This window comes from Drosophila hydei, unplaced genomic scaffold (genome assembly GCF_003285905.1).
Source record: "Drosophila hydei strain 15085-1641.00,03,60 unplaced genomic scaffold, DhydRS2 tig00008119-arrow-pilon, whole genome shotgun sequence".
Taxonomy (NCBI): Eukaryota; Metazoa; Arthropoda; class Insecta; order Diptera; family Drosophilidae; genus Drosophila; species Drosophila hydei.
Window position 1 is genome coordinate 2,908,532 of NW_022045830.1, and position 14,925 is coordinate 2,923,456.

Here is a 14,925-nt window from a genome sequence, read left to right on the forward strand (position 1 = left end):
AAGTCGTCGGTCCAAGTGGTGCGCTATCAAAGTTTTGTTCAAGTGCTACGAGCCGCCTCCCCCCCTACTCTCTCAGATTCGGTTACGTATCGGCGAGCAACGGTCAAAAGCGTTATTACCAAATACACAACAGCACTAAGCTAAACCGCACAATGAAGAAATTTTTAGTTGTGTTTGTGGCATTATTCGGAGCCGGTATGTATTATTTGTTAGCTACATACACACCTACATATATGTCGATCAGGGAAAAGAGAAAGAGCTCAAGGAGCCAAGCTGAGCTTATGCTGATGCTGATGCTGATGCCGTAGCTGTTGCTGACGCTTATGCAATCAGCCAACCGCTGAAGGACACTTGACAAACGTTCAGCCGTACAGTGTTAAAAAAAGAAGTGTTTTTTTCAATCGAGTGTGTTATAAAAGCGCCTGCTTGTGCAACAAGTGATCAGCTCTGATCAACTATCGCCCAGCTTGGCCCACTTTTACCAACTTCGAAATCGAAAAGGCGGAAAATACAAAATGAAAATCACAAAAAGTACAAAAAAAAGTAAAAAAAAAAAATGAATTAGCGAAGGCGCAAAATCCAAATGCAAACCATAAGCGTAATCGAGCCAAAGAGCCAATTGGAGTTGGCCATGTTGCAGCAACCCAACACGTTTACTTGCATTTTCGTTACCCCAGCACACGATCACATTCGCTGTAGATGTATCTATAGCTGTTGTATCTGTATCTATTGGCTCGAATCGATTTCATTACCTCATCGCGTGGCGACGCCTTTAAGAGTGCAAGAAATTACAACAGCGGCGCTGTCTGGTTCGGCTTGAGTGCACCAAGCGCTTACATCACCAGCATCATTATCATCATTCGATGATCTTTAGTCTTAAGTCAATTTATGAGCACATTTGCATGACATTGACATTGAAATGCCTCCTTTCTTCTGCCTCTTCTCCTTTCCAATATTTGCACAAAGCAGAAAAACAATTTACATATTTTTAAGACACGTTTGCAGTCGGCTAATTGAAGAGACAACTGCGTGATATTTTGCTTTTAATTTTCGGCACAGGAATTCAAAATACGCAGCTGCCACGCCCAGTCGGCCCATTAGCAAAACTTGTTTCATCTGGGCCATCAAAGTGATTTTAGCCGCAACAATGTTGACGCTTTGAATTTGTTTTTGTTGTTGTTGCTGTTGGTTATTCAACTTGAAAGCAACAAAAAATAAAATCGAAAATAAGTAAAATCTCCTCAGGCCAATTGCGTGCCATGCATTTTGCTGTTGTTGTAATTTCTTAGCCACTTTACTTTTAATTGGCAACAATTTTCAAAGTTATTAAACTTAACAGCAGCAAAACAACATTTAATGGGCCTGAACAAGGCGCATGCAGCGCATTGTCAAGTTCAAGTTGCTTGTTGTCGTAGCTGCTGCTGGCCAATAAATTATGCAACATCAAATGCTGTTGGCCAAATACACAAACACTTGGCCCAAATGTTGCCACAGGCATGCTAATCACGGCGATAAACAATTTGAGCTGTTCAAAAGATTTCCGAAAAACACAATAAATTTCCGCATTCGGTTGCGCGACTCATTTTTATTTTTCTTGCTGTCTAGATTTTTGCATTGGCTGCTGCTGCTGCTGCGGTTTAGTATCAGCAGCAGCAAAAAGCGTAACAAATGCAAACAATATATGTGTGTTGCCATTTTGTTATTGCCACACCACAGCAGCAGCAGCGGCAGCAAGTCACGCTTGAAAAGTTTTTATTTTGTGGCAACAAAATCAAATGAAATGGCCAAAACACACACACACACTGACACACAGCTGCGCGAGCTATGGCTTGCATTAGTGGCACAACAAACACACTCACACACTCTCACGCACACACACATTAGCTGGGTATCTGCGCTGATTTATGGGGCCAGAGGCAAGTGTAAAAAAAAAGTCAACAACAAATGCCGAAAAAAACGAAACAAAAACAAAATACAACTCTTAAATGCGCTGACGCCACTCGAAAGTCAATTTGCGTGCCACATTTTTGCCATTTGCTGCCACTCGCTCTCTCTGTCTCTCTCTCTCTCTCTCTCGCTCACTCTTTCTCCTGCCATTTTTGTGGTGCCGCAGCTCAGGCTGTCGTCGATGCGTTAAATTTGAAAAATAAATCTATAACTTTTCGGCATAGGCTAAGGCGGATTTATGGCTCAATATGACGCGTCAGAAACTATTTGAGAATATGGCATGAATGACGCACAAGCTCGACAGCAACAGCAGCAACAACAAACACTAGGCAAACAATTGAAAAGCAGATTAACCCACATACGTTGCATGCCGGCAGCTATGTGAGTAAATATTTAAATATCATTATGGCAGAAAGAAAAATAAAAACGGCTTCTTGGCTTAAAGAACCAAAGCGAAGAACGGCAGCAACATTTAGCGGAAATGCTGCTACGAGCCAAAATTGTTGCTGCTGCTGCTGTTGTTGTTGCTGTGCAAATATCGTAGCCCCCAATTGCTGTTAGTCAAAGTAGCAGCCACGAAACGAAATGAAATGAAACGTGCTTAAATGTCAGCAATTTTCTTGATTTATATGGCCGGCAATGTCTTGGCGCCAGACAACAATGGCAACAACAATAACAGCAACAACAGGCACATAGAATTTGCCAGTAGCCCAAATGATAGATAGTTGCAAGTGCCACAAAACACCTATTGTAAGTTGGTGGCTAGAAAAAAGAACAACAACATAAAACTGAAGCTCTGATTGCAGCCCTCTTGCGGCTAACGATTATGAGTCGAAATACAAATAAACACACCACACACTTTGGCAGCGGTCTGGCAGGGAAACTTTCAGCACAGTTGACTTCAAGTGTTTTTCGCTGGAATTTGTTGCCTTTCAAGTGGGTGTGCGTCTCTCTGTGTGTGTGTGTGTGTGTGTGTGTGTGTATACACTTCTAGCTTGAGCAGTTCAATGCACTGGGCCCTGTTGATATTCATATTTATGAGTCACTGCGGCGCAGGCTCAATGCCTGACACGAAATGCAAATTTGTCATTATTTGTCATGATATTTGCAGGACACGTAGCCATAAGAATTGTGATATGCATCTAGAAAGGAATGTCATAGATGACAGCATTGATGAATGGCTTGTAACTGATATTGCAGCGCTGCTTAAAGGCTGAGCTGTAAGCCATAAAAGAATATATATAGATGGGAGAGTGTAAGAACAAGAGTTCAATATATATTAGATCTTTATATATACGGCCTAGAGATATAGAAATTAAAACTTTTTTTTATTTAATAGTATAAAGCTATATATGAAACTAAGCACTTTAAGATTATGGCAATGCACTCATTAAAATTTGAAGTATTTCCTTGAACTGAAGCTGAGCTGAAGCAGAGTTAGTAAACTTCAAGCTGATTTGTTGGCTTGGCTATTTATTTACCTAGACTTCAACCTAACTGAATGTTATTCAACTCTACGATCTGATATATTTATTCAAATAAACGCTATTCGAGCTGTGCAATTAAAACTCTCACTCGACGAGTCGGCCCCATTTGGCAATTGATTGCCTTGGGGGCTGTAATAATAATAATAATAGTTAATGCTCTGCCATGTGCATATCACATATCAATTGGCATTGTTGTGAATAAATAATGTAGTTGCCAATTGCGAATGTATTCATTGTTCAAATTGAATTATTCATTTATTTGTATTATTTGCATCTTGACAATGTCTGTCATTTAGGTGCAACATAAATTAATATAACTCACTTTTTTCACTTTTTTTCATTATTAATTTGTGCGCTGTGAAGCGCTTTATCAGCTGTGTTTGTGTGTGTGTAAAGTTTTGGTTAATTAAATGATTATGTTAATGGACGACCGGATGAGCAGACGTAGATATGAGAGTAGTTGACTGCAGCAGCTGGAACGATATGCATTCAACCGACAAGACCAATACAATTGGCGGTTTTGCTGTTAAAATGTCAATAAAAATTTATTATTTAAGCACACACACACACATATTGATGTTGTTGGAAAAAAAGTACGTAATTAAGCGCTCACAATTGATAGATAAAACAATTATTGCAAACAACATGCAACATGCGGCAACAATCAGTCTAACTAAGTAAAGCCCGCTAATTTGCGAGATTGGCCAATCGAGGCATTTAAGCCATGTGCTACAGAAGAATGTGCAGGGCGTGCCGGCCGGAACTGTCAGCTACCCAAGCGCTTTAGCTGCGAGTGGGTTAGTAGTAGTAGCAACTGGTAGCAGACCCGTTGCCAGCATCACGTTTAACCGGTTTAGCCGCAACTCAAATGCGGCCTAGAATTGCTTGGCTTTTGCTTTCGATTTCGTTTTCGTTTTCATTTAGCAGATCAGCATCTAGAATGAATTCATAATTAGCGCTCAAAATATTCCGCAAATGACATCAGTAGTTCCTCGCAACTTACTCACAAAATCAATCAAGCGAATACCAAGAAATAAAAATGTGCTCAAAATAATAATAGCTAAAGCAAAAGGCATTAAAGACGAGACGAAAATTTCAAAAATTTATTTGAATTTTATTTATAGATTTTTTTATTTACAAATTAAACAAATATAAAAAGTTGGCTAATGATTATTCAATCAATATTTATTGCTAGGGGAAGCAGTAGAGAGTAGATAACATTATTGATTTATACAATTTATGAAAATAGAAAATGAATCAAATGTGAAGTTCATATCAGACAAGTTTAGCCTGAAACCTAGGCACCTTATGTAGTTCAGCTACCTTGAGAGGAGTTAATAAACTTTTAATTTTATTCTAGCTGCTCTTTGCTCAATTTGAGCTCAGCTTTCATTAGAACATTCCACTGCCCCACAGTCTTTCACTGCCTTTTCAACTTGGCAGAAACACTACAAATTTATTGCGCATACGCCACTTTGGCCAGCAGCAAGCCCCAGCAGCAGCAGCAGCAGCTGCTCAAAGGTAATTGTTTAGTTAACATGTGGTATTTACGCTACGCGACAAATGTACACACACACACACACACACACACACACAATGAGTGAGACATACATATGTACATAACTCAATGTAATCATCAGTGTGGGCAGCGCAGCACACTATGCACATATGTAAGCGCATTAGTGCTGCGGTCTGCCGCTGCGGCTGCCACAGGCTATGCCCCATGCCACATGGCACATGCTACATGGCCCATTCCACATGCAACTGCATGGCCATTCCCGCTGCCTGTTTGCCTTCGAGGCGGGCTGGGGTTTTTGGGTCTGTTGCACTTGCATTGGAATGCGCTTTTTGTGCACTGCTTCGGTTGCTGCAACAACAAACTAAATTATTATAACTGTTGGCTGAGCACACTCTCTCTCTCTCTCTCTCTCTCTCTGAGAGTGTTTAGCTTTTGTTTGTTAGTTGTTAAATGTTATGTGTGCATGTCTCTGTGTGTGCGTGTGTTGAGCTGCTAAGTGCTTGAAAGTTCCTTTTTTTTCGACAAAGCATTCCAGTTGCTGGCGCACCTGAGCTACTGCTGCTGCTACTACCAAATAGTGAGATATTTGTATGACTCCAAGAGTTATACAAATAAATAAATAAGTAAATATGAAAGATTTTGTGTGTTTATATTTTAAAGCTTGGCTTGGCCAGTTGCTTAAGGCCCCATTAGAGTCACATAAACAAATTCTTTTCAGTGTGAAAATTGCAAATATTTTACGCTTATTCCGCAGTCAACAAAGTCGTGCATTTTACTATTATAATTACTTTTGGGCAATATTTTTGGCACTCTTAATTTGATATGTAAATTGCAATTCGAATTTTATTTAGAATTCAAAATTTCTTTGCAAAACTGAAAGCCTAATATCTCTCTAATTAACGGTATTTGAGTAAACAACAAGTAAAGTGAATATATGAAAATGTTTTTATATTATTTTATAATGCAATTGGCTAACAGCTCCCGCCTGACCTGCTGACCAAAAAGTGCGCATAATAAATATGAGCGCAGCATCAGAATAGTATGTGTGTGTGTGCCGTTGATGAGTGTGTTTACACACACGCATAGCAGATATAACGAGCGCGCGTGTAAATAAATGCCATAGGAAAACAAAGTTTTTAATTAAATTCTGCAAATAATTTGATAATCGCCAACAATTTTGATTTCTGCAAGCCTTTTGTAGCAATCACTATATATAGAATATATATATTTATATGTATCTGAAGTTTATATACACAAAAAAACTTTTGATATTTGATTAGTTTACACAACATGAAAATTGCATGTTGTTTGGTTTATCAAGAGTTGTTTTAGCTGGCGGCTTTTCGATCTAAATATTTTTTAGTTTCAATTATTTTTATTTTGATTCATTTGATGAGGCAGAGGCGGCAGGTGCGGCAGGCGAGTCAGGTGAGTCCAGCGAGCCACTTCTGATTGGGCATTTGTAGCCATGACCGCAGTTTTGCGGCTTTGCAATTAGATTATCACACAAGGGCTGGCGCCGAGTGTGGCTCAGGACTCGGCCATTTGTTCATTTGCTGCGAATTTACTGGCGAATGTTAAAAACGTTGAATAATTATTTATTGGTAGCTGCAGCTGCCATTTGATTTGAAACGAAATTAAACGAAATGAAATCAAATGCATTGCGCGGCAGGCTAGCAAAAAAATACCACATTAGTTAGGGTATATAAATGCAATTTACGTTCGTTACGCTTTGCGGTCGCACTGAGCTCCCAGCAGCGTGGGAGCCGTGAGGGCTGGAGCGAGAGCTGCCACGATAAGTCCTTGGTGGCGCGTTTCAGGTGCTTCAACTCCGGCGCACCAGGGCTCGGTGTAGATGTCGAAGCTGTAATTTCATCGCCAAAAAAAAAAACACAGAAGACAACAGAAACAACAAAAATCACAAGCGCTAAAAGTAAATGCAGTTGGCCCTGAGCTGTCAACGCGTGCGAGTGTGCGTGTAGCTTAAATATATATATCTCAGATCTCTAGAGCTGTCGGTTGAAAGTTGCCAGCCAAAAGATTTATTGGCAGCCATCGTCAGAGACGACTTTTTAAAGTGAATGCCTTTTGCACAAGATGACAAATTGTTGTGCACAACAACAGCAACAGCTACGGCAACGAGTGTGCTTGTGTGTGCCTCGTGTAAGTGCACGCTGATGTATAACAATTAAACGCCCATTGGCATTGGCCATGCAATTTGAATAGGCTCTGGGGCCTATTAGCCTCGCCTCGCCTCACCTCGCCTCACTGAGAGCTTGTAAAATAATACAATATTCAGGGGAACAAATTGGTTTCGATTAGTTTGCTCGGCGCGCTGCATTTGAAATTTATACTAATTGCTTTTATACACTTTCTCTGGTAATTGCAGCTGTGGCCCAACAGAGCTTCAAGTGCCCCGATGACTTTGGCTTCTATCCACATGAGACATCCTGCGACAAATACTGGAAGTGCGACAATGGCGTCTCCGAGCTGAAGACCTGCGGCAATGGTCTGGCCTTCGATGCCTCAGACTCCAAGTTCCTCACCGAGAACTGCGACTATCTGCACAATGTGGAGTGCGGTGACCGTTCAGAGCTGGGTAGGCTTTGGCCACAAACTATATCAATGTGAATTGGCTTAACTTATGTGCTTCCATTTGCAGAGCCCCCAATCACCACGCCTCACTGTTCGCGTCTGTACGGCATCTTCCCCGATGAGAACAAGTGCGATGTCTTCTGGAACTGCTGGAACGGCGAGCCATCCAGATATCAGTGCTCACCCGGCCTGGCCTACGATCGTGATGCACGCGTCTGCATGTGGGCCGATCAGGTGCCCGAATGCAAGAACGAAGGTGAGTTTCGCATAGACAGCTGAGCTCTTGAAGTGCGGGCACTAAATATCTTATCCCCTGCAGAGGTTGCCAATGGCTTTGCCTGCCCAGCCGCCGGTGAGCTGGCCAATGCTGGTTCCTTCTCCCGTCACGCACATCCCGAGGACTGCCGCAAGTACTACATTTGCTTGGAGGGCGTGGCACGCGAATACGGCTGCCCCATTGGCACAGTGTTCAAGATTGGTGACAGCGATGGCACTGGCAACTGTGAGGATCCCGAGGACGTTCCCGGCTGGTAAGTTGTAAAATTTAAGCTTGGATACACAATATGATTAGCACCTGGTTTGCTTTGGTTTTGCTTGGAGTTGTTGATTTTGAGTTTTGAGTTTATTTCGCTACGCTTGCACCACAGACCACCACACCACTGAACCACCGAACCACCGAACCACAGACAACAGTTGTTAGTCGCTCAGCAGACTCGCGGTCTATTCTTCTACACTAATACTCTTATATCTATTCACGCATCGACACACAGTCTCTCTCTCTCTCGCACACATACAGTCACACTCACTTACATACATATCTCTTGGCCTATTCTCACATTTGTCTTTACCTCGTCCCTTTACAATTGCAGCGAAGACTACTATGGTGATCTGGACTTGAAGAGCATCCGCAAAAGCGAGCTTCTAGCTGGATTGAACACTGAAGGTCGCACTAAGAGCGCGCTCAAAACCAAAGCTGCCACCTCATAAACATAACAACAACAACTATAATAACTAAAAAAAAACAACAGCAACAACAGCAACAATACTATAACAACAAAAAAGAAACAACTACAACAATATCAACTCGAATCCTTTGCCCAACTACTTTCCTACTCTCACATCACAAAGTCACCTCTAACAAAAATGAAAAAGTGAAAAAATAATACTCAACCAGCCTCAAGCTCAATCTATTACTATTTCGACTCTACTTCATTATCAATTCAATGCACTATCCTCAACGTTTTTATTTATCTATTACCTATCCATGAGTCCAACTGTTGATACGTCTCTTCCAAATTTCAAAGAACTTTGAGAACTTACGAAATTTAGGTCCAACAGGCTAAAAAGACAAATTTGTAATCAAATGTGCGAAGCAAACAAACAAAATGAGTGTAAACAACATCGAGGAGAGAGAAAAATCTTTCAAATTGCAGAGTAAAATTGAGAGATTTGTACATTTAAGTGATCTTTGTTTATAAGCTTATAATTTTATTTTATACATAAAAAAAATACACAAAAACTAAAAAAAAAACAACTTATTGGATAGTTCTTATTTATGAGATTGCTTTACCAAAAATTGAGGGAAACTGAAAATAAATAAATTATTTAAAGCTGTATAAAATATATCTTAAGGTTAGCTCAGCTCACACAACTTGATTTGATATGATATAAAATTTTTTTTTAATTTAACCAATTAAAAAAATAATTTTTTTTTCCTCGACTTTAGTAACCATCATATCGAAACAAAAATTTCGAAATATTTCCACTGTAAAGTAGTCGATATTTAGTGAAAGTAAAGCCTAGACAAAGTTCAGCTGCGCGAGACACGATTTAAAGCTCTATTTGAGCAACTAAAAGTCGAATAATTTTTGGGTGGCTTCACGGCTAGGAAAAGTACGAACAAAACTCGTAAACACTCGTAAATTATTTATAATTTTGCCATTGGGCTGTGGGAATATGTGCTGGGTGGTACGGGCGGGAGGCGCCAGGCGGTGGGCGGCAGCCGACTAGAAGCATAAGAAGTAAGAGGCATGTGCTTTTTTATTTCCGTATTTTGTTTGGCTGCGTTTGGCTGCCATCTGAAGTCGCAGAGTCTGTAAATAATAAGTAAACAGAAAACTTTGCGACGCCAGCCATATTTGTCGCAAATGAAAAGTTGGCAGCCTTTTCGAACGTCCAACGTCTTTGCTAACGATGCCAGCGTCGGCGTCGGCGTCGGCGTCGGCGTCGACGTGGACTTCAACGCCAGCGTCAGCGTCAACGTCGTTGACATCTTTTGAAATGCACAAGAACTTTGTTAATTATTCATTAGATTCTATAAACAAAAACGCGATACAAAAACTTTAAATGAATTTTCAAATTATCAACACAATTGCAGGCAGAACCAACACACAGACAGACAGACGCACACTCACACACACACACACGAGTGGCGCTCACACTAGCACGTGGGCAATGGTACCTCGATAAGGGCGCCAGCCACGAGAGCGGCAAGCGGTTCGCCTCCACTAAATCATAAAAGGGGGCAAAAACTTTACACTGCCTTGTCGTTGACTTTTGTGTATATGTATGTGTGTGTGTGTGTGTGTGTGTGTGTTTGCGGTATGTGTATATGTGCATAGACACGCATACACTTGCCACATTTTTGAAAGAGTTTTAAAACTAATTAAATAAAAATTATAAAACTCGACAAACTCAAGGCGCAGTCAAGGCAAAAGGACATTTTACGTTTATGCGTGTGTTTGTGTGTGTCCTGGCGAGTGGTTGAAAGCGCGCAAAGGACTGCAACATTTTGGAAAATTAGTACAAAGTGGCCAAAATGCACATAATTCGCTTTAGGTCCTGCTTAAGAGTGCGGTAACAGTTATAGCCACAAAGAGAGATAAAGAAATAGGGAGTAGAGAGGGGAGAGTAGAGAGAGATGGGAGATAGTGAGTGAGTGAGTGAGTGAGTGGGCACACAAATCCGAGCAACAACAGCACAGCTCTTGTTATCATATTTTGCTTTCACCTGCTTTACACAGCTGCAAGTAGTTGTTGCAATCTCCAATTAAAAGTTGTTGCAAGCATCAGCGGTGAGTCCTTTGGCCCGTGCTGGCTGCGGCCAGGAGCGACAGGAATAACGGCAAACGCCAAGCACATAAAAGTGTTTTATAAACATAAATGATTAAACAAAGTTGGATGAAACCGCTCGCCACACAGCAGCAACTGTTGCTGCCAAAGAAACTGTGTGGCAGTTAGAAACAGAGCCATGTCCAAGCCATGCAGCAGGACAACTGCAGCAGATACTGCTTCAACTGATGCTGCTGTTGATGGATAATAGCCTTGCTTTGGCATTCGTCTGTCCCTCTGTCTGTCTGTGTTGGCTATGAAAATCCTTTTAACGTTTTGACTCTAATTAATTTTAATGATCTTATAAACGCACAGCAAGCACATAAAACTCAGTGGCAGCAGTAGCAGCAGCAGCAGCAGCGATGCCTGCCTGCCAATACGGAGCAGCAAGGAACACATAAATATATTATTATATGGTAGCATGTATTTCCAGAACAACTATCTAAACGAGAGCGCATTATCTAAAAAAACTGTTATAGAGAGCTGAAATGTTGAAGCTGCAATGCTCTATCAGAGCTGTAGATAGATTTGAATGGCCTCGTACAATGCATTGATTAACCTATATAAGCATATGTAATTAAATAACGTGGAAACAGAATAGTTGATTTATTCTGTGAGCCTGAATAAATCTTACTCTGAACCACAATGCTGCTTGAAATTAGAACAAGAATTCCATTTACTGAATTCTAATACGAAAGAAGTGCAGAATAGTAAAGACAATTAATTATTTAGATTGTCAAGTTAGTTAGAAGTTAAACTGTCTGACCCTAATAAAAGCTTGTGCTTATATAGAAAGTTTGGTAATGTTTCTTGGAGCTAAGTTATGTTTAGATATCTTAAGCAAAATAAGCTTGTCACCAGCTTTGGGGTTACTACTTACTTTCGGGTGAGCCTTCATAAATAATCAGAATCAGATTTAAAATCGTATCTCTGCAATACTTATAACATATCTATCTAGTTATACATTCAATTTCTTTATTATATGAAATGAAATTTTTAAGCTGAATACTGAGCTTAGCTATCTATAGGAAAATATGTTTATACAAATTCAAATTAGGTTGCCCATCAAAGAAGTTTATGCTGGGCATTACACATTGCTTAGCACTATTAATATGCCACATTGTTAGTGTATAATAAATAAATATTATCACGAGAAATAAGAAATAAAGGAATAAAGGCGAAGCAAACAACGATTTCTGTCCATATTTTGTAGCTTAGAATGCCATGTCGCAGGGTTTTGGCCAATTCCATTTAATTTAATTTAATAGCTTTGCGCTTTTTGTCATTTGCTGGCGCAGACCACAGCGCGCATTTTGTATGAGGCGCTGCGTACATGTCCTTCTAGCAGCTGCCGTTCGTCCTTGCGTGCGGCGGGCTTTAAAGCCAATTGGCTGCCTTCCGTATGGTCGCTCTATCTTGTCTCTGTCTCTCTCTAGTTTTGTGTATATGTGGCTGTGGTCATAGCTGTTGATATTGTTGTTATTGCAGGCAACAAGCGAGCATCTTCTTTTAATCCTTGATGTCCTGTTGCTGCGCCCTTGCCAACTGCCATCCCATTTAGCTGACTGTGACGCAAATCCTTGTGCAACAGCGGTCGCCTTTTCATCAGTCCGCCACTCGCTCTTAACAAGTTTTTAACAATATTATTTTTTTTAATTATGGTTTTCATAAAAAATTCTTTTGTTGATTTATTAGACAAAGGGCGGCACTCTTGGGGCGCACACAGCTTTATTAAAGTAGCAATCAAAATGTGGCAGCATACCGAAGGCTAAAAAAAGCAAGTTTAAGTGTTCTAGTTGGAGAGATACCCTGTCTGCTGCTAACATGCTAGAAAGATTTTGTTGGCTTCGCTGTGGAGTAATTCTACAAAAATATAGTGTTCATGCTCATCAAATATATATATATATATATATTTATATAAATATATACATATATATATATATATATATATATATATATATATATATATATATTTATATATATAATATCGATCTTCTGAAAGTCTTACACTCCTTTCTGATATAAAAAGATGTATGCCAAAAGGTTCCCTCTGTCACTAAATATAATAACCATATGCAATGCGAGCATTCCAAGCACACACACATACACATACGCAGTTAGACGTGTCAAGCAAAAAAATTTAATTAAACAAATCAACGCAAAGCCAAACCGAAAAATTAGTGTGCCCTTTAAATATTACGTATACGCAGCGTTGAAATGTGGGAAAAAAAAACTGAACATACAAATTTTTATTAATGCATGCATTTCTTTCTTTTTATAGCGAGGATTACTATGGCGATGTAGACCTCAAAGCTTTAAAGAAATTGGGCTTTTAAATAAAACAAAACAAAAAATATATAAAGCACACAAAAGCCAAGGCAAATATCCTGAAATCGTGGCGTAATGAGCAAGAAGCCAGCAGCCAGGAGCCAGGAGCGAGTAACCAGAAGAAGCCGCCATAATAGCGGGTTGAAAAGGCTTGCCACACAGCGTTAAGTATGCATAAAGAATATTAAGAAATACACACACACACACACACACAGCCACACACACACACGTATTGTTAAACAGTTGACTTTAAAGACTGAACAAAAGTAGAGACAGCGAAGCCTTAAAAAACAATAACAAACGCAATGAAAGAGCCCAGAAACCCGCATAATGAAAGCAAATTGAATAACTACAAAGTATTTAGTAACCAAGACAATAGATTAAAGACAAAAACCCAAAACCTAAATCTGTAGAATATATTGTTAAAGGCATATATTTGGCTTCGCGAGCATGCGGAAACCACAGCAAAGTCCTAGTTATTACAAGAGCCAAAAGTTAAAGCAGTAAATGGAAGCAAAGTCAAATGAAAACTTAACTTATTAACCAAATGTCAAAGAAATAAACATAAACAAATACACAGCCGAAGCACATGCATTGTATATATAGCTGCGAAATTATATCATTAAGTTTTATTGCAAATAAAAATAAAAATATACTGAAAATGAAAACATGAGTATTTTTTTAAAGAGAAAAGGCTTTCATATGTGAAAATGTATTTAAGTTGAAAAATATATAACTATATGTATAAATATTGATAAATAAATAAATTAAAAAATGTATGAAGTTCTCTACAGGAAACACATTAATATGCCATAAATTAATACAGTTAAAATAATTTAACTTAATTATAATGTAAATATTTATGAAACTCTCAAGTTTTGAGATTTTCTGTATCTCTCTTTAATCTCACCTCTCCAATTACATGCCTTGAAAATCAATGGCAGCAGAGTTCATATCTTTTTAGGAGATAAAAAACTTTAAATAAAATGCAGCATAGATCGCTGAAGCTCATCTGAATCTACAGCTTCACACCAGCAGCTGCCTCAATAAGTGTCATAGCCCCAAATGAATATCTTCCACAGTTTTCTAAAAAATATCACATATATATATCCAAATCTTACTCTTACTGCTTTTCACGTTGCAACTTGAAAACTAATGGTCAGAGCCTTTGCAATGGCATAATCAAAAGTAAATATTTCCACTCTATATAGCTGCATATCGATTAAAGGCTTAGCTGCTGCAGCTATGAATTATTTGCCTTGTAGTTGGGCTGAGCCTCTTGTTTGCAGCACAGATGCAGCGTAAAGCAAATAATTTAATCAGTCGAACAAGCTGCCAGCCCTGACTGTCTGAGGCTAGGCTCACAATTTATAGCAGAACTTTAATGCAAAATTTACTGGGCAGTAAGAGCAAACAACCGCAAGAGAGTAAAAGACAACACGCATACGCACTGTTTGCCGAACAAATGCCTTAAACCAAAAAACAAGTAAATAAACAAAACATGCTAGATAGCACACACACACGCACACAAATTGATAATTATTGAAAGAAGAGCCAAAGCAGCAGCAGTGACCTCTGCCACACACACACACAGACAGGGAGATACTGTAACGATGCACTGGTGTAACATTAGCCAACGAAAAGATTGAATAGCAGCAGCAGCGGCAGCAGCAAGAGACGACAACGACTGCATGTTGCATGCAGCAGGCGTGTGTGCAACAATGCAGCCAGCTGGAGAGTGCATGTGTGTGTGTCTATTTATACACAAAAGAGACATGCTGTTGCATGTTAATTGAAATCAATAAGTGCAGCACACACATGCACAGCGTTCGATATGTGTGACACTGGCTTTAATGGCAGCCAGGAGCAACAGCAACAGCAGCAGCAGCAGCAGCAGGAGCAACATCACAATGGTTAGTTATCGAAGTGAATGTGGTAA

General features: G+C 39.6%; 1 protein-coding gene across 2 annotated transcripts; it reads left to right on the forward strand.

Annotated features, from left to right (window-relative positions):
- The first annotated feature begins 8 nt into the window (after positions 1 to 8).
- LOC111594417 (protein obstructor-E) lies at positions 9 to 13,600 on the forward strand. Of its 2 annotated transcripts, none has more exons than XM_023307703.2 (5): positions 9 to 195; positions 7,343 to 7,552; positions 7,616 to 7,804; positions 7,868 to 8,078; positions 12,940 to 13,600. In XM_023307703.2, the coding sequence occupies exons 1-5, from the start codon at positions 153 to 155 to the stop codon at positions 12,992 to 12,994; spliced, it is 708 nt and encodes a 235-aa protein (XP_023163471.1). In that variant the 5' UTR covers positions 9 to 152; the 3' UTR covers positions 12,995 to 13,600. The 2 variants fall into 2 exon arrangements, with proteins under 2 accessions (XP_023163471.1, XP_023163470.2); XM_023307702.2 differs by lacking the exon at positions 12,940 to 13,600 and adding an exon at positions 8,418 to 8,701.
- The last annotated feature ends 1,325 nt before the right edge of the window (positions 13,601 to 14,925 follow it).

Coding starts and splice junctions, on each gene's coding strand:
- LOC111594417 (XM_023307702.2), top strand. CDS start 153: ATGAAGAAATTTTTAGTTGTGTTTGTGGCATTATTCGGAGCCG. Junction 196..7,342: donor TGTGGCATTATTCGGAGCCG/GTATGTATTATT, acceptor TGGTAATTGCAG/CTGTGGCCCAACAGAGCTTC. Junction 7,805..7,867: donor GCCCGAATGCAAGAACGAAG/GTGAGTTTCGCA, acceptor TATCCCCTGCAG/AGGTTGCCAATGGCTTTGCC.